This window comes from Coturnix japonica, chromosome 2 (assembly GCF_001577835.2).
Source record: "Coturnix japonica isolate 7356 chromosome 2, Coturnix japonica 2.1, whole genome shotgun sequence".
NCBI lineage: Eukaryota > Metazoa > Chordata > Aves > Galliformes > Phasianidae > Coturnix > Coturnix japonica.
In genome coordinates this window covers 131217624-131242291 of record NC_029517.1, presented here as the reverse complement: position 1 = coordinate 131242291, position 24668 = coordinate 131217624, and the positions used below count along the sequence as shown (strand labels likewise).

The window sequence follows — 24668 nt, the reverse complement described above, 5'->3', positions numbered from 1 at the left end:
CAGAGAAGTTTTGAGGTCAAGCTGGCAAATCTGTGCAAAGGATGAAAATTTTCTTTTTAGAAGGGCATGTAGTGACACTCCTTTTCTTCATACACCGTTCAGTGTCAGATGCTATTTAGTCAGACTGCCCCTCTGTTGCCATTTACCACATGGCAGCAAAACGTAAGGGAAGATTCCACCTCTGCTGCAATACCCAACATCTGCATCTGACATCATGGCCCAGCATCGTAAAACAGGAGGCATTACTTTCAGAGCAGCCCTCATAAAATGTGCATTATAGTTAATATGTAAGTAGGAAAAGATTTTAAATTTTAATATTGTTATTTAAAGGTTTAGAAAAAGAAGATCAAAACCATAAAACCAGTGGGATATTTGACCTTGTTTTTGTGAAATTGCTACATAAGTCTGATTATTCAGTCAAGTTGATGGACGTGGTTGCAATTCTTATTGAGCTCTCAATGGGTTCATTAGAGATTTTTGATGATATTTAAACTTGCTATACTTTATTCTTGACAGTTGTTCACAAATGTGAATACTGCCAAGAAGTGATGACATGAGTAAGGTGTGATTGTGAAGCAAAGGATATTTTTCTCTGGTAAGATAGGGCTTAGGAAAGTCTGGTAAAGGGACAAGATCACTGCTGTGTTGGGCATCTGATTGCAAATGTATACATTGCATTTGAAAATTTGTGGGTCATATATTTATATTGACTGCAAATGGAGTCACAGACAAAAAAAATGATTTTTTTTTTGGGCAATCTTGAAATCTGTTCTCAAATTTTTTTATCAAAATGGAGGGCAAGGCTGAATGTTCTTCCGCGTTCATGGGACTGTGTTTAGCCAACATATCAAAATGCATAGAGTTATAACTTAAGGTATGTTATTCTACAGTATAACTAGCTTCTACGTAATTGCTATGATTGGATCCTTAAAGTGATCATTGACTGACTGAAAGTTTGCCCAGCAAGCCACTGAATAGACCCATATCAATCTCACAGTTGGATGGAAGGTTTTTCAGCTGTGCTACACATAAAGTAAGGCAAGAATCTGATAATTCTTTGCTCACTTGCATTTTTCTGTTTACTGTTGGCGCGAGTGTATGTGAAGTTCTGATGCAATGACGCAGCTGTTCTACTCAGTGTTTGCAGCCACAATAATACCTCTTTGTTTGGTGCCTTGTTTTTTTCCTTCTTCAGCCTCTGACAGTGACAGCACCATCCTTAACCATTGCAGAGAATATGGCTGACTTGATAGATGGATATTGCAGACTGGTGAATGGAGCCACGCAATCTTTTATTATCAGGCCGCAGAAAGGTAAGAAGGTGTTTCATTCCAGTATTGGCTGTGCTCTGTTCTACTGATAGATTGTTTTGTGCTTGAACAGAAGACACAAAGTAGCTTCGAAGTCATCATTTGGAGAGTGTTGTCTTGCTAGAAGGAAACTTGGGGTGTTTTTGTTAAGGTAAACACTGACTGTCAGTGTCTCTCCATTGAAAATTAGAGGCACTCTTAACAAGGATCTGTTATGTTGAAATGATACACCAATATCCAAGCAGAAATTCAGGAGATATTGGTTAGAATGCATTCAGGTAAAATTAGCTGTAATTTTTGAAAATCAATATTCTATTCACAGGTACTCAGAATCTCTCTATTATTTAAACTTCAAGAGAGGTCTTGTGAGCCTTTCTCGTTGAACAGAACTAAAGCAAAATATGGATTTTAAGTTGTTGATGGGTAGTTGTTTTTATAGCATACTACAAGCTGGAAGCATTGAGATAAGGTTGTGGATACAGCTAGATGCAAATAGATAATTTAATTAAATTTCAGTAGATCATCTTCTAGTTTCAACCAGTTTTGATTATTGAAATATATCCAGTCCTGTCTGTCCTTTTGTACTTACCCTTGCTTAAGGAAATTCATCCAGCATTTCTGGTTTCTAAAACAATAAACTATTTTCTCCTTCCCTATTTGTCTTACAAGAATATACATAAAGCCAGTCTAGAATCTCTACATTCTGAATATAAGTGTTTCTTAAAGCCACATTTTTCCTTTCTTGTACCACTGGTTTTCCCTGCTCTGTAGCTGATTAGAAATCATCTACTATGCCTGTTTTTATGTGAAGAATACTCACAATTTCTTACCTTCTCTGAAAAATCATGATTTGGGATTTCTTACAATCTTCATTATTCACGTACCCAAACTTTCCTTCCAGTACCACCAATGGACTGGCAATGTGTCAGCTTTGACTGTAGTAGACAGTTCTTGCCATTTTTGCGTTGATATTATTTCAGCAATTCGGTAGCAGAAACTAAACAGAGCAGTGCAGTTATCAACTTGTTTCTTCACAACTGGAGTGGCTTCCATTTCTTATGTGCCTATAAATGCTGATTTCCACCGGCAGTTAAGGTCTTCCTGAAGTCTTAGCTCTATTTATCCAATTCACGATTTCCACTGCTGTTCATTCTGTCACTGATTATGATCCATGCACATCTCTTCCCCATTTCTCTGCCAAACCCTGCTCAGTTTTCCTCTATGCTGCTCTTGCACAATCGAGGGAAAAGCTCCCAACCAAAATCTGCTGTGTCCTTGATAACGTAACCTGTTCCATGGTGCATATAAGCAACTGCCATGTAAGACTAACAGGGTTAACGGGGCCTAGCTTACTGCTGCTACAAGTGGCAATGAAAACTGATGTGCTTTATTTTCACCTCTTTCTGTTTCCTTAATCCCTCTGATCTGACTTGCTTATTATTCAGCTGTTATGCCTTCTAGACTCACTAAGCACTTTTAAAGGCAAGTTTTCTGTGTTTTTTTTCTGTCACGCTGTGCTAGGTACAGCTATGCTGTGCACTGTGGTTTGCCTGTGGGCACTACTGCAAAATAAATCAATGCATGTGATGGAGGAGGTTTACTTATTTGCACAGTATCTATATTACTGTATATATTAACAGAGGGCAGACAAACAATGATTCACTTGAAGGAATGTTATAAAGCACTTTGGAACATTCCTCTTAATGAGAACATTAACAGAATCCTTCCAGTTAAAAAACTACTTTTCTTTCTGAGGTTTCTTCTTTTCAAATATCATATCAACACTCAGTTTACTATACAGAAGTGTTATAGTAGAGCTATCCCCACCATGATCTGTGTTCCCAAATGCTTCCCACAGTAAGCTTTGAAACACATCAGAAACATAATAGAGCAGCTCTATATCGTACAGGTGTGTTTTTTTTCCTTCCATGCACTTTCTCATTCTGTCTTTATTCTAAATAGGTATGCTCATGGCAAGTTTCCTTCTAATTTATCTTAATTACTGTCAGAAACCCATGTTTTTGTATATAATTTGTCCTGCTATCTGCTAGTGATCCAGTTTCTTTGGGTTGGAAGGGACCTTAAAGATCATCCAGTGCAACCCCTTGCCATGGGCACAGACACCTCCCACTAGTTCCTTTTGGCCAAATATCCACCCAGCCTGATCTGAACTCTTCTGCAGATCCACTGCTGCTCTGAGCAACCTGTTCCAGTGCCTCACACCCTCACAGAAAATAACTTCTTCCTTAAATCTCATCTGACTCTTCTTTCTTTTAGTTCAATGCTGTTATCTCCGCTCTTATCACTACACTCTCTGATAAAGAGCCCCTCTTCACCTTTCCTGTAGACTCATTTTAGATACCGGAGGACCACTATAAAATCTTCCTGGAGCTTTTTCCTTTCCAATGTGAACAACCCCAACTCTCTCAGCCTGTCTCTATAGGAAAGGTGCTCCATCTCTCTGATCAACCTCATGGCTGGCTAGATCTGTCTGCTCCAACAGGTCAGTGTCACACTGGGGGCTCCAGAGCTGAATGCTGTACTGAACCAGGTGGCATTTCATGCACGCTGCCTTTCTCCATTTCCATCACAATTCTTTATTCCAGCGTCATATTTTTGTGTTTAGAGCAGTTTTTCTGCCATTTATGTCTTGCCCATTTGAGAGCTGCTGGTTCTTCCTGTTGTCTGCTGTGCTCTGCTTTTGAATGTCCCAAATTTCTGTGGCTGAAGTTGAAAATGCAGCAGCTTTCTTGAAAGCAAATAGTCAAGAAAACATAAATGTACTGACAGAATGCTAATCAAACCACAAACTCCAAAGTCTTATGAAATGCTTGTTTAATCTGAGATCAATCCCGTACCCCTCCATGTTATTACTTGCTATCTATGTAATTCCACCTCCATTCACATTCTCCTTATCTCATAAAATCCCTAAATGGGTTTCTTGCCAAGTAGAATCAGGATTTTGTTGAGAGATGTTACGATATGATCCTTGCTTTCTTTTTCACACCAGTGAGATGCTGTTCAGTAAGTGAAGGTGGCAGTTGCAGCAGAGTGGGAGATAAGTTTAAAGAAATTTAATATTGCCCTGTAAAGTTAGATTTTGTATTTATTTCTCTTAGATCTTTTTTGATATGTAGCAAGTGACTCCAGCTTACGCTGTCAGTTGCCACCTGTATTGTATTTCTCTCATTGTAGAAGGTTTGGATTCTATGTAGGGGAGAAAGAAACAATCTTGTCTGCAGTTGAAATCTTTGAACAAAGCACTCGAGTCCTGTTGTGTTACAGAATTGTTTCTCAGGTCCTGAAATATGATACTGATATGTTCCACATACGCACAAAAGAGGAAATGAAAAATTCCATCTTTAGAAGTTTTGAATAGTGTGTAATTAATATGCATTTGAATTGCCTTTTCAATATCAAGGATAGATAGTTAGCAGTTCATTAATTATACTCCAGCTTTCTTGTGTTAAAAAATCAAAGATTAACTTTGCAATTCACTGTGGCTCTTTTTAACACGGAGTTCTGCATTCATTTCCCAAGCCTTTAAAATACTGCAGGTCTGTTATATAAGTAACACGTGATTCACCATTAAATTCATTGCCAAATGTAGGAGAGGTGTTGGAGTAACCAGCAGCATCGTAACTACCAAGTTATGCAGGCTGGAATACAGGATGCTTACACAGACTGACAGCTGGTGGAAGTATCAGGAGATACCAGCTGGCATTTAAGCTTCTGAGTCTTATTCCTAATCCTAGGGAGGACTGCATGGAGCTGGGCAGGACTCTTATGCCTGTTTCTCCACGCTTGATGTCTTTTGTCTATTTCCATCTAGTGTGAATCCCTCTTGTGCCCATTCTGATCTCTGTTTGTTGGATAACTCCTAATCTCCAATCCTTTTGGTGCCAGGCTGTGACCTTCAGGCTTTTGCTGTTGTACCTGCCACTCCTCAGTACCTTTCTGAATCTTTGACTTTTCTTTCCTTTTCATGGAGTTATCATTTCCTCTAATATTTTACAATATGTTTGTGTCCTGTTCTGCCTGATGCTTCTTGAATGAACCTACTGTTCTTCATCCACCCTCCAGTTCCAAGGTGCTTGCTCAAATGCTTTGCAAAGCTACTGTGCCATCTCCAAAAGTTACCGCTCTTTGTTTCTCTTCTTTCCTTTATCTTCTTTTGCATCAACCTCATCTGACCCTGAGATGAGGGTCCTTTCTGCACTTTGTGGTGGACCCTTCAGCCCTTCTACACTTTTAATTAAAAATGACCCTGTCTCTCTTTGCTCCAGTCTCCAAACTCCGTAGCTTTGTAGCTGGATCTGGAGGATGTGTTCTTCTTTTGTAAGGAGGGAGGAGAATGTGCAGCCCAAGGCCACACTCTTCCATTTTCTCTCAGGTTGTTTTATCAGTGCTTGAGTGATTTGGAAGAAGATGCTTATTTTAATTGCCTTCTTTCTCTCCTTCCCTGCACACTTAAATCTACTTCAAATTGTTGGTGTTCTACTAAAAGATTAGTGATTTCCCCATTCTCCTTCTCCACATGTGTAATAAGTCTCATGATATGAGATAGAATACTTGATTCCTATCCAAGCTTTTATACTCTGGGCCATTATCTAAGAAAGAATGGCAGAGGATTTGAAGATAGTTTATAAGGAGACAACGTCATCTCTGGCTTCTAGGCATTACTGGTGTATAATTTCAACCAAATGTGAAGTTAATATTATATGATGTGTACAGTAATGATTTATATCAATAGACTTGTTTGGAAGTCTGCATTGAATTCAGTCTTTATGTGTGTATACGGTATATTAATATGTATATATTTGTACTCTGTATTTACATGTATATTGTGTATACAGTTAGCATGTCTTGGAAATGAGGGAAGTATTGGTCAGTAGAGAGATGAGATTCTGTCATACCTTTTGCAGGTGATTTATCAGAATTATTTATTGTGACTAAAAGAAGAGTCTCACATTCTGTATACTTAATTATTCTCAGATAAGACTTTACCAGAATGTGTGCATTGCTGGTTGGAGGGAGCTGTGTTGGTGTTCTAAGTATTGAATGGTCTTATGAGTCAACACGATTTCCCTGGAAGATTGTGATGATTACTTGTTTCAGCCTTGTATATATTGGACACTGAGAGAGGTCATTTGGAAACTGAAATGTAATTTTAACTCTGTTTTCTTCTTCTTTACACAGAAGGTGAAAGAGCTTTACCATCAATACCAAAGTGAGTTTTAATACTTTCTTTTTACATATATGTAGTTCAAAAATAGTTCTGTTTAAGTGACGCTTGTCACTTTCTATACACGCTTAATTTCTATTGTTGCCTTTGGATTCTAGGACAAATAGCAGGCAGTCACTTGGAACCATGGGGCATAAATGACTGACAGCAGCATTAAGCTATAACGATACCACAAATAAAATTTGAGGGAAGAAAAAGCATAATGCATCGATGATACTTGACAGTAACTGAAGTCGGGTGTTTTGGACAAAGCTTGACTGGGATTCAGGCTGTTTATTTTGAATCCATGAGTAGATTTAATTGCAGGAATGGTGCATAGCAGTCTGTGCGTTATCTCCTCAGCCTCTCTGTAGGTCAGTCTGCAATGTTGGTTTTCCTACTTGTCTGCCTCATGGCTTATGCAAAATACAGAAATTGTCTTATTATCATAAATATTTTCTGTCTCTTTTTTTCACATTATATTTTTATAATGGAGTCAGTCTGAGTTGGAATCTCCAGGTTCAAGCCCAGTAAAGAGTATTGTTCATAGAACAAACCGTTTTTAATCTCTTTTTTTTTTTTAATGTAGTAACGTATCAACATTCATATGCAACAATAGTTATAAATGTGTTGAAAATCTTAATCTATATCTGGCAAATAGATGTGATTTCTTTTTCTTCAAGTGGTTTAAAGGTGACACTTTATCCGAGGTACTTGCATCTAATGAGTCCCTGTTTTCCCTGAGCTGTATCAAGCAGTATCCTGTAGCCAGAGATAATGGCTGAAAGGCTGTAAGAAATTCTGCAGTTTATTGTGTCATCTTTGTTTTTCCTTTTGGGGATCAGGAACTTCTCTGATCCAGCCACCTCATTCTGTTTCTTCTTTAAATCCTAGAGTGAGCCTGTCATTTTTGTTATTCCTTTTTAAGCCACTGAATGCAGTCTGGAACATGATCTATTCCTGATTCAGCAAGAAAAAGGCCTCTTGGATACACTTCCTTCACAGGTCCTGCTGCAGCCCTCACTAGCCAGGTGGTAGATTGCTCACAGTGCAGAAAGAGAAGGGATAAAATACAGGGAGGAAAATCAAATAAAAGTCAAGGCAGGAAGCAGTAAGATTGGTAACCAGTGTGCACTCACACTGGAGATGAAGACTTTTACTTGAATGAACAGAAAAGCAGAATAACCTTTTAATTACAGAATTTACACTTCTAGGATAAAGTACAGTTTGAAGTAGAAACTCCTCTCATAGCATTAAAACTATGGTTGTATGCACACATGTATGTGGAATAAGTTACTGGAAGAATTCATTGAACTTTGTTAGTAATCAACTTTTATAGCAAAAAAGAAGTTTAATCATAATTGCTTTTCTTGATTTACATGGTAGGCAAATCAATGTAAAATTGCTCCATAAAAATAAATCAGCTTACAGACAGAAACTCAATTCATAATTTCTGTTTGCAGTATTGAATACAGAAAGTTGAGAGACCGTCAAATTGTGCACAGTGGCAATATTTAGACTTGCGCTGCTTAACTTTAAAGCTATAAAACACTTTTGTTTCTCTTTCTTTTCTTGAGGTTTGTTCTCTTGTTGCCAAGTTGCTTTCTAATTAAACTGGTAACACGTTTTCTCCACTCTCACTCCCCCAGCTGGATTTGAAGTGGTAGATTCCTTTCTGACTTTTCTCCCCCTCAAAATGTGTCACTGTGGAAAATGGATTGGCCCTGCTAATTACAGTAGGTGCCCTGTTAGGATGAATTCACAGTGTATGTGACCGTGAAGAATGTACAGCATTCAGCGATTCAAACCTCTGTTTTACAGGCTGGCCAACAATGAGAAGCAAGGAGTAAGGTCGCACACAGTCTCTGTATCAGGTAAGGCTCTGAAAAAAAATGCAAGTTTATTTTTACAGCTAGCAGATGTTTAGACAGATTTTTGCTCACAGTTAGCTCACTTCTTACTCCGTGGCTGTTGATTTTCCCAAGGCCATAGCTGTGTTGACTTTGCAATTGGATTCATAAGGAGAAACTTTTCCAGCTATCCTTCTGTGTAGTGTTGCTTATGAGAACAGCCACGTCTGTGTGGGGAAAGATACGTGAAGGCAAGGCTGACTGTCAGTATTTCCACTTAGGCCACTCGTCACCTTAGCTATCCGTCTTAGATTACCTGAGGATAAGTTAATTATGAGGGAGTAGCTTTGAAAAGTGAAAATAAGCCATTAAATATCAATCATAGCTTCTGAAAGAAGAAACTTAATAGCTAATCTCTTGTAGCTGCCGTTTAGATCAAAGCACTTAAATTTTTGCTGTTGACAACCACAAGCTAATTGAAGGATGAGCACGTAATGTAGTATGTGCTGTTTATATAGCTTGCAGGCTTCTAACATTTCTGTTAGTTACTATGTTTTGTTTTTAAGTTCTCATCCTCCAGAGAGAACATTTTTATTTTACAGGCTCCCAATAAATTCAGTTGAGGGATTGATTCAATGTCTTAGTAGGAAATGCATTGTTAAGTATCTATAAAGGAGATTTGCAGTGTGGAAGTGTTACTAAGATTGCGGCACATCCATATAGATTTGTAGTGTTTGGCCACAGACCTCAACAACCATTACTGTCGCCCTGTGTAATGGCCATCCTTAACTTAGAGGAAGGCTGCAGCTCCAAACAAAACCAATAATGTATTTTTCTTTTGTAGTAAGGTTTTCTATCTTTCCATGTTGAAAACATTGTGCTTGTGTCCTATACCAAGTTTCAAGCCATTGGAAACACTGACATAATACTGGAATGATGAAAACTACTGCATTTATCATTCAGTCTCAAGGGTTTGCTCTTCTCAAGGAAGGCACAGAGAATACTGAAATCCTCTTTTTGTTTCTGTTTCGGTTTCATTTTGCCCCCACGTTACTATTAAGTGTGCTGTGGATGTCAAGATATTGAATTGAAGCCCTAAAGTTGAGTGATAGCAATTTCTCCTTGGGAATTGCAGTGTACCCTAAGGAATCCACTAGTTAGGAATGAGGCAGTGCTTCATGTAGATGTGAAGGAGTCCCCCTCCTGTTGTCACATGTAACTGATACATCATACAGAACAACAGAGGCAACAGATGTACATTATGTTCAGCTAACCCGAGAGTTACAGGTCAGCAGAGTCTGACAGCTGACAGCATCCAGTGCAAAGCCAGCTGTGGATGATGCTATCTTGGTTTGGAGAATAAGAGCTTTTCTCTGTGGTGACATTTAGATGCCTCAGAGCTAAGGACTTCAAATAAGACGATCTTTTGTGACTTTCTGACAGCTGTAATATCATTCGTGCCTTTGACAGTTTAAACCATAAATTAACTCAGCTCTTTGTTGCAGTGAGATTGCTGTTCTTTATTTAGACCTCTCCCAGTGCTAACACTAAATAGTAAAAATCATAAGCAAGTTATTCTGAAGGAGAATCTTGCATTCAGATGTATTTATGGCATTTATCCCCTTACTTCTAAAGGAAAATTTCTAAGTGAGTTCCCTACCACAATTTGGAACCAAGCAATAGCTGAATGCTGATGTGGAACATGATTTGGTGGTCTAACAGTGCAGGCATTTGAAGCTTTACAGGGTTGAAAATGAGCTTATTAATGAAAGACACCTTGTCTTGCTGTTTGAATTATGTATTAATCCACCTTGAAGTCTTTTTGGTCTAGTGAAATGAAAACCTGTTCTTTCCAAGCCTTTCAATATTCCAAGTCATACAGAGACTGAAGGTTTATAAATATATATTTCTTTAGCTTTAAATAAAGACCTTTTCAAACTAGTGAAGGGTGAAGTTGGTTCCAGGAATCTCGAGCAGCAAATTGCTGAACCTGGGAGCCAAGGAATGTTCCCCAATGGCCGTGTGTCACTGAGCCAGGTTTCACTGTGGCTTTCTCTATCCTGTCTTACCTCTTTAATACTTCTTATAACAGGCATTATCTTTTATTGTGTGCAAGTAAGAGGTTCTTGAAACACAATAGTAATTAAATACCTCAAATTTTATGTTGTCTGCATGTTTATATGTAAGTTAAAAGCCCAGTTAAATATGAGTTGCATTTTGGATTTCTTTGGCGTACGTGTGGTGTTTTTGTTAAAATGACTGACTCATCAGAAGTGAGTAGTGTTGTAGTTTGTAGTTGGGTGGTTCCACGTTGTATCTCCCTCTCCATCTACTTCTGTCTTTTGCATTAGGAAAGCATTCTTACTGCTTGGCCAAGAGTGCACACACAGGAAACAGTAAGGCTAAATTATTTGCTGTGTGGAGGTAGTACTTCTAATTTGTAAGAAGGAGCGTAGCACTTTAATGTGATTTTATTGACCAGGTTTCCTGATGTTTTGTTTGTAGGCATCTTATTCAAATGCTCTGCTCTAGTCTGTAGAAACTTACTTAGGCCAGCAGTTAGTTTTGAAGTAGCAGCCATTAGCTTTAATAAGGTGATGTGCATATTTCCTCATGTACATACTTCCAAAAGAAATAATTGACTCCATCAATTACATATTATAAAAAGTATATGTATCTTTAAGCCATCTAAGCAACAGATTCTTGGTCAGACCCTTTATTAGGGAAATACCACTATCACAGCAATTATGAATGTTCTTAATAAAGACAGTGTCAGCGTACCAGGTAACCAGAAAGTCTGTTAATGGTGAGGGCTAATCACAAGCAATACTGTGAGCAAGGATGGGAAGAAAGACGTGAATCAATTTTACTTTCAAAGCTCTGTTCGTGCCCTGTCTCATAGTTCTGTACTAAAAATGAAAGTCTGCGCTGTGCTCATTTCTGAAAGAGTTTCTTGTCTAGGACTTAGCGTTTCTTAGATCCTTCTCAATAAGTTGGAAGGGTAAAAAGGTGTTTTTGCCCAAGGTTGTAAAGCAGATTTTTTTGGAAGCGTGCTCGTTTTATCAATAGAAAAAGACACTGTTGAAAATTGTATGCAATTCATTAAGATAAAAAACAGTTATCTTGACTGCTTACGACTTCTGTCTGTTGGCTCAATTATGTCATGTTTGACAGCTCGTTTTTCTGAGGACTGGCGCTGTTAGCGTAAATTGCGTAGTTACACATTCTAATTATCAAGTAATTAGAGGAATATAAAGTCTGTACAGCTGTAGCTCTGCTTCGTGGCCGCAGGACTGAGGAGCATTTGAGCCTGAGGTTTATTTTTTTTGGCAGATTACCCTTACAAACCTTTGGCAAGTCATTAGTCTCCAAAAAGGAGGTACTTGCGTAACTCACCCAGCTATTCTGATTATTAATAAGATAATACGCTTTAAAATACCCCTAATGATGATAAATTATAGTGTTAGGCTTCTCATCACAGTTGACTAGGCAGGTGTTATCTCTTTGTAGTTTAAACTCACTAAAATGCTTCTTTTCATGCACAGTGAGACCAGAATGAACTGTGATGAGCTCTCTGTCAGTGCCTGGGAACGTGCTGTGTTGATTTCAACACTCTCCATCATTGCTTAAAGCTCTTCCCCCTCCTGCACTCCTCCTTTGCCATCCATTTTCTTTAATGTAAGCAGACACTTCTGTAGTGTGATGAAGAGTTGCATATTCTTTTTTGAACTTAGAATTGATTCTACCAAGAGGAACAACTTCTGTAGGTAACCTAAAGATGCAGTAGTTTTAAGGCAAAGCATTCTTCATTTAATCTAGCAGAACAGTGGCACAAACGGTAAAACAGTGAGTCACAAACGACATTTGAAACGCAGAAGACAAGTTGGTCTGAGTATCATCAGTCATCAGGATGTGCTGAATTAAAAGACCGTTTCATTTTGATGATTGCTTCTTATGACAAAGGTGGGTCAGGTTTCAGCCACCTTCTGCTTCCGGATAAGAGTAGCAGCGCTGCAGCATTTCAGGCTTGAATTCGAGTGGGCAGGTCAAGAGTTGAAGCATCTCTTCCCTTTCAGATAGCTTGCATTGCTTCCAGTCACTTTATACCTGTTCTTCTGTTTCACTGCAGTGTATTGTATGCCTTTATTCTTATTTCAGTACTCTCTAAAAACAGCTGTAGGTCTTCTTTCTGTTTGCACTGTGTTTGAAGCTTTGTTATGAATGTTACCTCAGCCTTGTATTAGAACATGTGATACGAGGAAAATAGATCCCTATGATTCCATTAATGTGTTCATTCACATAAATACTGGGAACGAACTTGTAAGTTTGCCCTCTTTGCATCTCCTTCAGTGTTTAACATTGATTGATGTTCTGTCACTTTCAGTGCCACATTAGTTTTTACAGTTGATGAATCACCCTGGCAGTTCTTAAAGTGATGTTTTGGGTACAATAATAAATCATACCCACGTGTTTTACCTTTACTATCTTAGCAAAGAGGGGATTCTACATTGTAGGAAGCAAATCCATTAGATTTGCATGCATAAAATTCAACATTGTACCCTCCAGCTGGTGTTGGGCCAGCATGCTGCTCCTACATGGCTTGGGCTCTCAGTTCTTCCTGCAGCCTATATCAATCAGTCAAGGCAGCTGGACTTCACTCCTTGATTTTGAAAGGGAGAATCAGCAGCTGGGTGGGAGTGCTTTGATTGATGCACATTTTACATCGCCTCTCCCACTTCCAGAGATAGAGGGGGGAGGGAAGAGGTGAAAGCAGAGAGCAGTGAACAGATGATGAGAAACAAGAGGAGCAGTTATACTCAGATTCCTAGTATCATCCTGTTTCCTTCTTTCTCACTTGTGAAGTCAGTCGTGGCTTTCTTGTGTTCTCTCCTGCTTAGAAATCTCTCTCTTCCTGCTAAGCACTTTGCTAATGAAATGCAGTGTTGTATTTCAGTGGAGAAGAGAAATGGTGCTTTTTCCTTATTCTGCGTAGCTGTGATATGTGAAATAGTTGTTTCGTATGAAGTTCTTTTCTCAGGGTCTGGGAAGTCAGTATGACATGTTTAAGTCTGCCCACATCACTTAGAGTTTTAGCACAGCACATTGGAGACAAGCTAAAGTTGGGAGCTTACGAAAGTGGGTTGTGCTTCTGGGATGGACTGTAGCTCTGCATTGTGAATGGGTGGTTTAGGTAGTTGGCCAAAGCCAGTGTCTTAACAGAATCTAGTCTCACTTTTTAAAAGTGAAATGGGAATAACTTATTGCCGTAGAAAATAATTTGAAGGAAAGTGATTGCACTTCAGAGTTTCAAATACATTCGTATATCCATTTTGCATGTGCAGAACTGTAATGTAAACCTTTATTTTTATGTTCGTTCGCTGTAAATGTTCTCTCCAGCCTCTTATTCTTTCATTTCTAAATAATTTGTTTTTCTCTTTCCTTTTCTTGCCTCTTTGTAAAGGAGTCAATCACTGTCAGCATAAAGTAAAGAAAGCTAGACGCTTTCTCCCTTTCGTCTTCTGTTCCCATGAGCCGCCACCTAAGGGTACTGCACTGCTCTTTGTATAGGCTGCCTTATTAACCCCAAAGCTGAAATACTAACTCAGTTAATGTTTGCTTTTTTTTTTTAACTACTTCAGGCTCAGGTAAACAGAGTTCCAAGAATAATCTCATTAAATTTCTTCTACCCCTTCACTCTATGAATTGGATCTTCATGCAGTGTCACAAACGTGCTGGTCCACGTCTTAATGAGAGGCATTGTTTTAAGCATCACATGCTGCAAATACAAGCGCTAATGTTTTCATTTCTGTATCTATTCTGGCCATGTATACTCTTGGTGGGTTTTCTGTTAATGGATTTTTGACTTCATTCTTGGACCCCTGATACAGCATGCTCATGAATGAAGTAGAATAGCAACAGTAAGCATCAACTGGGATCACTTTTAATTGAATACAGTGATGCTTGTGGCTTCATGCTTGTTCAGCGCTTGTTCTGGACCAGTTTGGCTTTGTTAGGGGTAAGAAGAATCAAAGTAACAGGTGCATTACTTTTACAGTATTAACATGCAGATTTTAAATAAGTAATATCTAAAATGCATCAGCTTGTGCTGTAGTTATTGGCGTGGAATGGGGCCATTACAGAAATGCAGGCTGTGGTGCTCCTTGAACAGCTTTCCTGTAGAGTTGCTCACTATAACTAGTACGCTGTGTATGATTAATGCTTAGATTGTTCCATTTCTTACTTATGTTTTTGTGATAGCACAGGATTGTGTTTCCTTTCAGAATAGTCAGCCCCAACTCTAGTTATCAAAGATCACATGTGTACATGCCAGAGCCAAATTGGAACAACCCATCTGGCTGTAGGAGATCCAGTCAGTAGCAAAGGATTAAAGAACAACATGATTTGGTATTTCCTTATGCATTAAAACAACCAGTTCCACTTCCACATTCAGATTTTCTGTAATGTTGTGTTTAAAAGTCATTAAGTCTGTTTCATCATACAAGCTTCTCAGAACGTATCTTTGTCCCTTGGGTTTTAGGTGAGAAGTCTTAAATTCCGCTACTTTTCTGGTTTCTCTTGAGTCAGGTATATAAGATAACTGCAATCTGAATACTTTTGGATTACTCATGAATTTAATAGTATATTTTCCCCTCCCTTTCTCTGTCCCTTCTCTCTCCCCCTGTTTTTCTCTCTCCTTGCATGCCACCTGGATCTGCAGATGAAATTAGTGGGGACGGTAATATGTTTTCTAGTCTGTGTGTTACTAACGTGCAATATGCAATTCTTACATCCATATAGCAGTTAACGCATATTACAGTAATCAATTTTATACATAATTTAGTATTAAAAAAAGCAGTCTGTCTTGGACATTAGCCAATGAACATTGTACTTTCCAGGCTGTGCAACCAGTGCTTTCTGCTAAACTGGAATTGAAAAGGGGAGATCTGTTTCAAACGCACAGGGATGTGGTATTGCATGTGTTTGCAATGGGAGTTCTGGCATGATGCAAAGAAAGCTCATAGGTTTTCAAAACTGTCCATTCAGTTTGATTTAAATGACTACATCACATGCTTGCTTTGGCCAGTGAATGTGTTCAGTGGCTGCTATACAGCATGGGAAATGAGTCTGCTGAGGAGAAGCTTTGAAGTCATTGATAGTCCACTACTGGATATTGGAAAAAAAAGTCAATCTGATACTGCTGGTGGTGTCCGTGTCTTGATTCTTATAAACAGGAGGCACTGCTTTTTATGTTCATTAATTTTGCAAAGGAAGACGATAAAAAGAATCATCAAAAGCAATGATGTTTTGTGGCTTTCCTCTGAATGAACTGTGAGAGGTTGATATAAATTTACACTTCCTTTCTCTCTTTGTGGTATAATATAAAGTATTAAGGTAATATTATCCCTACTTTGTTCAGTTTCTTAAGAACTTGAAAGGCGTTTTTTCAATCATCAATTCAGAAATTGATTTGCAGATACATATGGGTGGGTTTCTTACTGGTGTTACTCTTCTAAAAATTATGGGCTCTGTTAAATGGAAAAATCACAAGGAAGGAATTTTAAAGAGCATTTTAAAATAAAGGGTGAATTATTATGGAGGTAATGCACTGACATTTAATAAATGTGTTCAGATTTCATGAAGTTCAAATTGGCCTACTCCAATGTACCAAGGGCCTTGAAAACAGAGTAACTCCTGGAATCCATGCTTTACTGTGAGGGTTCTTTAGGGAATGTTATAGCATGTCCTTCTACATAAAGAGCCTACAGAGCCTTGCCCAAGTGGTCCTGGCTTTTATATCTCTGAGCAGATGAAGTCTCAGTCTTAGCTGACTTGAGTAGTCTCTTAAAGTGTGGCTCTGTCCGTGGTTTATGGAGGTTGGTTATCTCTTGTAGAGAGCACTCCAAGTCACTGTTAATGCCTCAATTTATTTATTTTTCCCCTCTAATTCCTAGAAATGATGCCAAACGTGTATAGGAATTACGTTCTGCATTCTCATTATTTGTTCCTCTCTGGAGTGTTAAGTGTGTAACAGGAAATATTTATGTATTCAATAGGAAACATTTTATTTATTTAGATTGGCTATGAGGACCCTTTTAGTTTCAGGACAGGTATGAGCAATGTCTTAAAAACCATGCAGTGCTCTGCAGTGTCACGATGATGCTTATGAATGAACTTCATTAAATTACAGTAGGGAGGTGAACGAACCAAGTCATTTGTCACATTCGTAAGCGCTGTTCCATGAACAAGCATGACAAATGATTTAGTTTTCCAAAGAACAGTGTGACACCACTTTACTATCGAGACTCCTTAAGTTCTTCTTGAAGTTGCTTATAATACCTTTCATTCAGTCCATATTTTTAAACAGATGGGTAAAACTCTTTGGTGTCTTCATCAAATAACAGCTTGTAACACTGACGTATATCTCAACACAAGTTAAAAATATCTTAAAAAATATTTATTATAAAGAAGCAGAGTGATTAACTTCATAACAGTGATGTAACACTCATGTTTTCTTTCAGATGTTTGCTTACTTTTCAAGTGAGCCTAGAGTTTACCTTGTTGTTAAAACTTCAGTTTGTTTTACTAGGAGAAAAAACATACCAAGAGATTAGAGATGAGAGATTTAGAGGGTGGTGACGCACTGGAACAGGTTGCCCAAGGAGGTTGTGGATGCTCCATCCCTGGAGGCATTCAAGGCCAGGCTGGATGTGGCTCTGGGCAGCCTGGTCTGGTGGCTGGTGACCCTGCACATAGCAGGGGGGTTGAAACTGGATGATCACTGTGGTCCTTTTCAACCCAGGCCATTCTATGATTAGCTCCCCTGAGTGTGCTACCAGTTCTTGTGCACTGTCTTTATAATTCATTGGATTTTTGTTAGGTGATTCTGTTTTGCTGTGTGTCCTAAACAGAAATTGCCAAATACAAATTTAGATAGCATAAAATTTTCTGTTTTTACAAGACTGGATATTCCTACAGGGTTTTGGAAGAATAAAAGCTTTAATTTTGTGTTAGTACTATGAATTTAGGACCATAAGTCTATATTTAATTGCTAAAATGTTTTGAGCTTCAAATGCTGTAGGTAACCTTAAATTTTCTATTTGCTGTATATTGAGTTTGTTTGAAAATCTGTTCTTGTTTATGAACCTGTATAATATTTAGAAGCCTTGCTCTGCTTTCAGAGTTGGTTTTGTTTGAACTGAGGGCTGCCACCAAAAGGGATCATCCCAACCTTTGCTTTGCCCCATTCACTGTTCAGAAATCACAGCTGTAGAATTGATGCAGAGGAGCTTGTAGGATTGTGCATATGGTCCAGGGTAGAAGAATTGAATTGTGCCTTTCAGAGGCAGCCCAATATGTAATCTACTGAAAACAGCTGTTAAAACCTCATACTGGACTTGAAATTACTCAATTTTGAGAACCTCCATGCAATTAAAGTTGGTGAATAGAATTTAACAACTTGGCAGTGGCTGATTATTTCACTGTTGGGGATTGGTTTTGTAAACCCTGGGAGAATTACTGACCATTAGGAAATGATTTACATGGCCTGGAAGCTCTTCAGAGCAACAGAAGGAGCCACAGGTAGGGCAGGAGGTGCCACCAGTTACATGAGAACTGATGGTATAAAAGTCAGAAGTTTTAAACAGAGGAAGAAATATGCTGTTTTTCTGAAAGCTTGGAAAGCTGGGTGTTTTCTAAGGACGCTGATTTGAGACAGCAGGTCTGGTAGGAAATTTCTACTAAACAAAATGAGAGTAGTACAAGAGAAAAAGATCTGTTTGCTTTAGGAAATAGTACAGAAAATTGCTCACCTTGCTGCACTGACAGTAAGTGGGCATCTTTACCATCTGTTTTGCTTGTTTGGCATAAATATTAGCTAACTATTGTTCACACTTTATTGGAGATGAAACAATTTAACCCATTAATAATGTTTTGTGTTGTTTTGTGTTTTTTTTCCCCTGTGGTTGAATTTGCTCTTAAGAGGATTTTCTTTTGAAGTCGATGGTTTAGGTTGGATTCAGTTAGAGAACTTAGGCTTTTCTGAATACAAATGAAACTTTCTTTTATTCCTTGTTGAATGCATTGATGTGACGTAGCATAATTGGCACTTGGGGTCATTATCATGCCATAAATTATGCATGAGCAAGTTTTATTCACGCTATTGTAAATGTGTCCCAGCGCTGTTGAAGTGGGGGATTGTGACTTATCAGCTTTGATATATTGGAGATACTGTTTTGGTGAAGTGTTTTCATCTGCTTTTCCCGAAACTCTTTAATTCCTCCCTTTACAGAAACAGATGACTATGCAGAGATTATAGATGAAGAAGATACTTATACAATGCCATCAAGTAAGTATGTTTACTGGAACTTTTCTGTCCAACAGCTTCTTTGGGACTGCATCTTACATTTCAGCCTTAACGATTTAATGTTCTTTGCTCACATATTGCTCGATGATGTTTAAAAGATTCCTAGCTTCAGTGTTCTTTTAAGTTCAGGTTGTGAAACTAAGGTTCTGTCATAGCTTTTGGTGTCGTCAGTGACCTCACTGTGAGCTCCCTTTTATGTCTCAAAATGTCATAAAATGGATGTTTATTTTTTACTGTGATGCTGAACACAGTGCATAAAGATTAAGATTTCTGTCATGAAGGCAAGGAATTAAGAATGCTTTTGGATACCGCTTTGTAACTGTATCCCATCCTCGATCCTTGCTCTTTGTCACACATGCTGTTCTCTAGAGCAAAGTCATCCATACCACATGCAGCTTTATTCAAAATGAAAGACTCGGGGAGCTAAAACACGAAGTTCTTCTTAGTCTTCATCTTTGAAATAAAAAAAAAGATCATGCATTGGCCACCGCCAGGATCTTGTCATGGAATATTTGGGTTAGGATGTTATCTTAATCTGTCAGAATCAGCTGATTTCACATACAAGTCCATATGCTGATTTTAAGTTACACCTGCAACACACAGGGGTATTTTGACAGCCTGGGATTTCTGTAGCATTAGGCAGTTGGTTCTGTCTGCTTCTAAAGAACGCCTACAGAAATACCAGGTTGGTTTGGTGACAGGGGAGGATGGTGCTGAGCTGATACCATCTTCTGCTGGAGAATAATGACTGTGTGTAGGGATTTCTTCAGGTTTTCATGAGACAGAAGGGTTTTGTAACCACTTCAGTGTTTATTGTATAATATGCCACTGCGGAAAATATTTGGAAAGCAAGAATATATGTTTTCTAGAAGTAAACAATGAGTTTTGAACATCTTGCAGTAAGTTATGACGTAATTCCATTAAAACAATTGCAGGATCAAAAAAAGCGCTATGATAACCTTAATCCTTTAATTCTTTTTTAGCATATTAACTCTGAGTGATTGTCTTAATTATTTTGTAATCTTTTCTTTTAAATTTCCATTGAGCTAATTACTTGTGGTCCAGCACTGGATGACTCTGATCACTTCAGTTTATGCCTTCAGTTCAAAGCTAATGGGATGGGCTGTTGACACCAGCATTAAGTGCTGTGCTGCACTGAAGTGGGTTCAAGTGTTCAGCTCTCCCAGGGCTGGGGCAGTTCAGATCATAAGAACAGACCTGTGACTTTTGCCAATGTAAAGTTAAAATTGCATCTGTACCGTTCTTCCTTTATTTAATGTTAAAAAAGAAATGTTTGTCCTTGACTTGATTTTAAGAAGCTCAAAGTAAGCATTTGATCTTTCTCTTAATTGCACTGCAGAAAGCTATGGAATAGATGAAGGTAACAGGAGATCCTTTACCCATCCTTGTATGCTTGCAGTTTGGAATGATGTGGAATTTTTCCTATTCACTTTCATTTAATAAACATTATGTATCTATAGTTAAACCAACTAGCTTTGGGATTTTAAAGAGGAAAGTGCAGTACTTAAAGCAAGAAATGAAAAGGGCATTTATCACAGTGTTATCCATCTCTAGACTACATTATTTCTGTAGTACTAATGAAGTGCAAAAAAATCAATCCTTAAGTCCTAAGCTGGTAGCTTATATTTTTCTCTGAATAATAGAGGTGAAAACATATAATACGGTACATGCTTTTCTGCTGTTCCAGAAATATTTTTCTGTGTCTGCTAGAAATCAAATTGCAAATGAAGTCATTCGCTTGCAATTGCTTAAATATTTTTGCCAAAGTGCTGAGGCATTTTCATCAGAAAAACTCTCAGTCTGCTGGCAGTGAAGTTAATAAAATTGCATAAGCTGCAATGCGTTCTATCAATTTTACTTCAATTACAGACTGATGGAGGTGTAGCGCACTCAAAATTCGGCTTTCATTCTACCTTTGTTTGCCATGCTCTTTGTTTCTGTATTTGTTTTCTTGCAGTTACCTCTTTAAAAATTCTCCTGGCTTATTTGATGGTTCCAAGATCTAAAATACCACATAGTGGACTTCTCTTAAACTCATAAAAGCATGTGAACCATGGCTGTGTTTATTATCATCTCTGTTATCCTGGGCTATTCATGTTTTGTCTTTTACTAGCAAGAAATGTTTAATTATGTCCATTGCATTGAAATAAATAATGCATAATAGTTAAAATTTAAGAAATTATAGTCCACAGTTCCTTTTTCAATGCTTTGATTCAAGCCTTTGTTTAAGAGGTTTCCACTGTGTACACAGCATTTGTATAGGTTGGTGTGCAGCATATGTTAATCTTAGTTACTCATTTGTGAGACGCTGGAGTGACTGACTTTGAGTTTGGTAGCTTGTGGATTGTTCCTTTTGCCTTTCCTCCGAGATCTGATATTTTAAGTGCGTTATATTCTTATAGCCAGAGATTATGAAATTCAAAGGGAGAGAATTGAACTGGGGCGCTGCATTGGTGAAGGACAATTTGGAGATGTGCACCAAGGAATTTACATCAGTCCGGTAAGCTTCACTTCTGAAACAAAAGAATGAGCAAACAAACAAAAGCTTTGGGTTTAAGATAAATAAAGGTCTGCCTCCTATGCCTTCCAGAACAAGCAAATGTTGATTCTGTGGTTTTTTTATCTGAATAATCCCCATGTAGAGCATATTCTTCATTTTTCAGGTATCTAAAAAAAGTATCTGTAGACTTGTATATTACTATAAGTTATTGCTATTTCTTCAGGGAAAAGTTATAAATAGATTCAGATCCAGCCAGATCTTATTGTGTGACTCACCTCACTGAAACCAGTGAGGTCAGTGGCACTCATGAACTTCAGGCTAGTGCTTATGTGTTTTCCAGATTTCAGTGATCAAAATGAAGATTACTATGTATGTAGATGAAGAATTGAATTGGGTGCTGGAGGAACCAAAGATAGACCTCTTTTCTTGGAGCTGTTCTGTAAATGGTGTCCATTTCCATTCTTTTTCTTGAAAAAGAATAAAATAGAAAATAGATTCTGTTAAGTCATCGTGTGCCTACTCAGCTTTCTCTAAATGATAACCTGCTAATTACTTTTATTAATGAAATTATTACCACACCTACATACTCAAATATGTAAAGTGGAAATAGTGAGGTATCATTAAATTTTGATGAAATAAGCATAGACTGTAATTTACATGTCTGGAAGAAATGATAGAACAGGTAACAAATCATTTACAGTAACATGATAGCTTTTCTATCTTTGTGTGTGTCCAGTTCTCATGTGAAAGCACAGGAGAGATGCCTGGGATCTTATTCTGCAGCTCAAATGCCATTTTGAAAGTCTCATTTATCAGTGTTTATTGCACTTGTGAGGTTCTTACTCTACTGATGTTCTGTGTACTGTGCCCAGGGTCCCATCCAACCTGGCCTTTAGCAGCCTGTTCCATCACCTCACCACCCTCTGAGTAAAGAATTTCTTCCTTATATCTAAGTCTTTTGGTTTAATGCCCCCCCCCTCCCCCTTCCCATTACTGTCTTCCCAGTAGGTTCCCCTCTTGCTTACAAGCTCCTTTTAGGTACTGGAATGCCTCGTTCCCCTCAGAGCCTTTTTTTCTCCATGCTAAATAAGCCCAACTTCCTCAGCCTTTTTTCATGCTGAGAGGCTCTCCAGCCCTCTGATCATTTTCATGGTCCTTCTCTGTACCCACTCCAACAGCTCCACATCTTGGAGACTCCAGGCCTGGATGCAGTAATACAGACGTAGCTTCAACAAGGGCAAAGCAAAGGGGGACAACCTCCTCCTCCTCCCTTCTGCTATCCCTCTGTTGACGTTGATCAGGATACTCTTGGCCTTCCAGGCTGGTTTACATCCAGCTTTTCATCCACAGGGCCACCAAGTGCTTCTCCTCAGGACTGCAGTTTTTTGGGAAGCCATTAATCCTTCCCCAGGCCTTGACCAGCATTACTTTTAAAACACTTCACCTGCTTTTCCAGTTCATTAAGAGTTGTCAAAGTGATGCTTGAGCCCAGAATACAGCAGTGGGGATGTGCTGTGAGGGAGCAGATGGAGCCCCCCTCGTGGATGGAGCAGCTTCTGTTGCAACTTAATGCAGAGCTGTTCTTGTGAGAGCCAGCAGTCCGTGAGCTTTCCAGCTCATTATGCAGGTTCTGCACTTGCCAAATAGAGATTTAAACTTAAAATACATATATATATATATACCATCTTGCAAGTAAATTGTGTTTTGAATCCCTGTGAAGAAAGAATGCCAAGAGCTTCTCTAGGAAAGAAACTCTCTTCCAACTCCTCAGTGCTGTCTGTGCCTTAGAAAGGAGTGTTTGTAAGACACACCAAAGGAAGATAAGATGAAAGCCTCCTCCTGAGCCAGGAGGCCTCCTTTGGGCTGTCTGAGAGCTTCTCATTTTTCTGTACTGGGAGGATAAGCAATCAGATGCTCAGATCTGTTTCTGCTTTGGGATACTTGTGTTCTGTTGAACTCAGTTTTAAGCTCTTGGTGTAACTGACTGTAAAACTCATTTATAAAACCTTTTACCTCACTTTGTAGTTTGAATTCAGTTGAAAAGCTGACTTGATATGTATCCTGTTAGCAGTCTGCTTTGTATAAAGGATTTGAGTCAGTCCAAAGTTATAGCTGGTCTTTGCACTGCAAAAGCCACTAGAAGCCGTTTATTTGGCTTTCCAAGCTGCTTGCAGAAGCCAAGTGTGTATTTCAGGCTTGTATCTACTTGTTCCCTTTAATTGTGCTTCTGTTCTGATATTCTGTAATGCTGGAACACTTAATCATCTTTTGTCAGAATTTTTGTACGAATTCATGTAATTTAAAACAGATTTAATTTTAATTAGACAGAAACGCACACAAAGTGTCTCAGTTATAATGATATTTTAACATGGATGCTTCCAAAATTAAGTTCATAACTAAAGGTATTCTGGTTAATATTCGCTTTCTCTAAGTCAGTTTTGTTCTAGTTTTTAGACCTAATTTTATGTGTTCTGTGTTTCAGTTATTTCTAAATCTCTTTCAGGAAAATCCAGCCATGGCTGTAGCAATCAAAACGTGTAAAAACTGCACCTCAGACAGCGTTAGAGAGAAGTTCCTACAAGAAGCCTGTGAGTATTACATCACTGGCTTCTGTAAATGGTCCTTGGAAAGACTTTGCAGCCATCTGTGCCGGAGTTTTCTGATAGGAATTTGGTTTATTAATGTATAGTATGGGCTTTGTTCTCTCCTGCAATATATGCCAGGAAGACTGCTTTATGTCTTGGCATTGCCCTTGTATGTGATTAGATGCAGATTATTTGGGCTTTTCCAAATTCCAGCAGTGATGTGTGACTCCTGGAAGACTTCAGAACTGGTTTTGGAGTGTCAAAAATCTGATCTTTTCTTTCCTTCTTAATGATTTTTAATGTCGCAATTCATTATAGCCGGATTTTGTAATGTACTTCTCTACTTGATGTTCTTTTTGTTCCATTTTATTCTAATTGTTTAGAAAATGTGTTCATAGCCAATGGCTTTTTATTTTTGGGATACCATATGTTTCTTAAATTGCTATAATCCGTTCATTTACTTGGAAAAGTAAATACTGTTGCTTTTAGGAATAACTTAGCAGTCAAAGTTAAACAGCTGTCTCCTAATGTAGAAAGTAACTGCGATGTAGAAAGTAATTTAGTGATACTTTATTAGACTCTTGAGCTCAACAGATCAAGAAACACCAGTATTATAGGCAGACAAATAGTGCTTTAAAGTTTGATTTAATCATTTTTTTTGTTTTTCTTCCTTTTTTTAATAGTAATTCCAACCCATTACGTTTCTCCTTTGCAAACTCTGAGATGTTGCCTCATTGTTTGTAAGAGCGTTCTCTAAAGGGCCCAAATCCAACATCCAGACAAAGCTGGCTGTTTTGCTAAAAGCTTAGACATTT

At 38.3% G+C, this 24668-nt stretch overlaps 1 protein-coding gene across 13 annotated transcripts in view; it reads left to right on the top strand.

The window, feature by feature from the left end:
• PTK2 (protein tyrosine kinase 2) overlaps window positions 1-24668 on the top strand; it is a 151784-nt gene that overhangs the window by 93582 nt on the left and 33534 nt on the right. For 5 of the 13 annotated variants that reach the window (XM_015856384.1, XM_015856385.1, XM_032442923.1 and 2 more), the window contains 9 exons: window positions 1196-1313; window positions 6510-6540; window positions 8356-8408; window positions 13846-13929; window positions 15103-15120; window positions 18673-18729; window positions 20108-20128; window positions 21171-21268; window positions 23772-23856. In XM_015856384.1, the coding sequence (XP_015711870.1) occupies window positions 1196-1313; window positions 6510-6540; window positions 8356-8408; window positions 13846-13929; window positions 15103-15120; window positions 18673-18729; window positions 20108-20128; window positions 21171-21268; window positions 23772-23856 (565 nt within the window). The remainder of the gene's footprint in view (window positions 1-1195; window positions 1314-6509; window positions 6541-8355; window positions 8409-13845; window positions 13930-15102; window positions 15121-18672; window positions 18730-20107; window positions 20129-21170; window positions 21269-23771; window positions 23857-24668) is intronic. The other 8 variants (XM_032442919.1, XM_015856377.1, XM_032442920.1 and 5 more) reach the window with 5 other exon arrangements.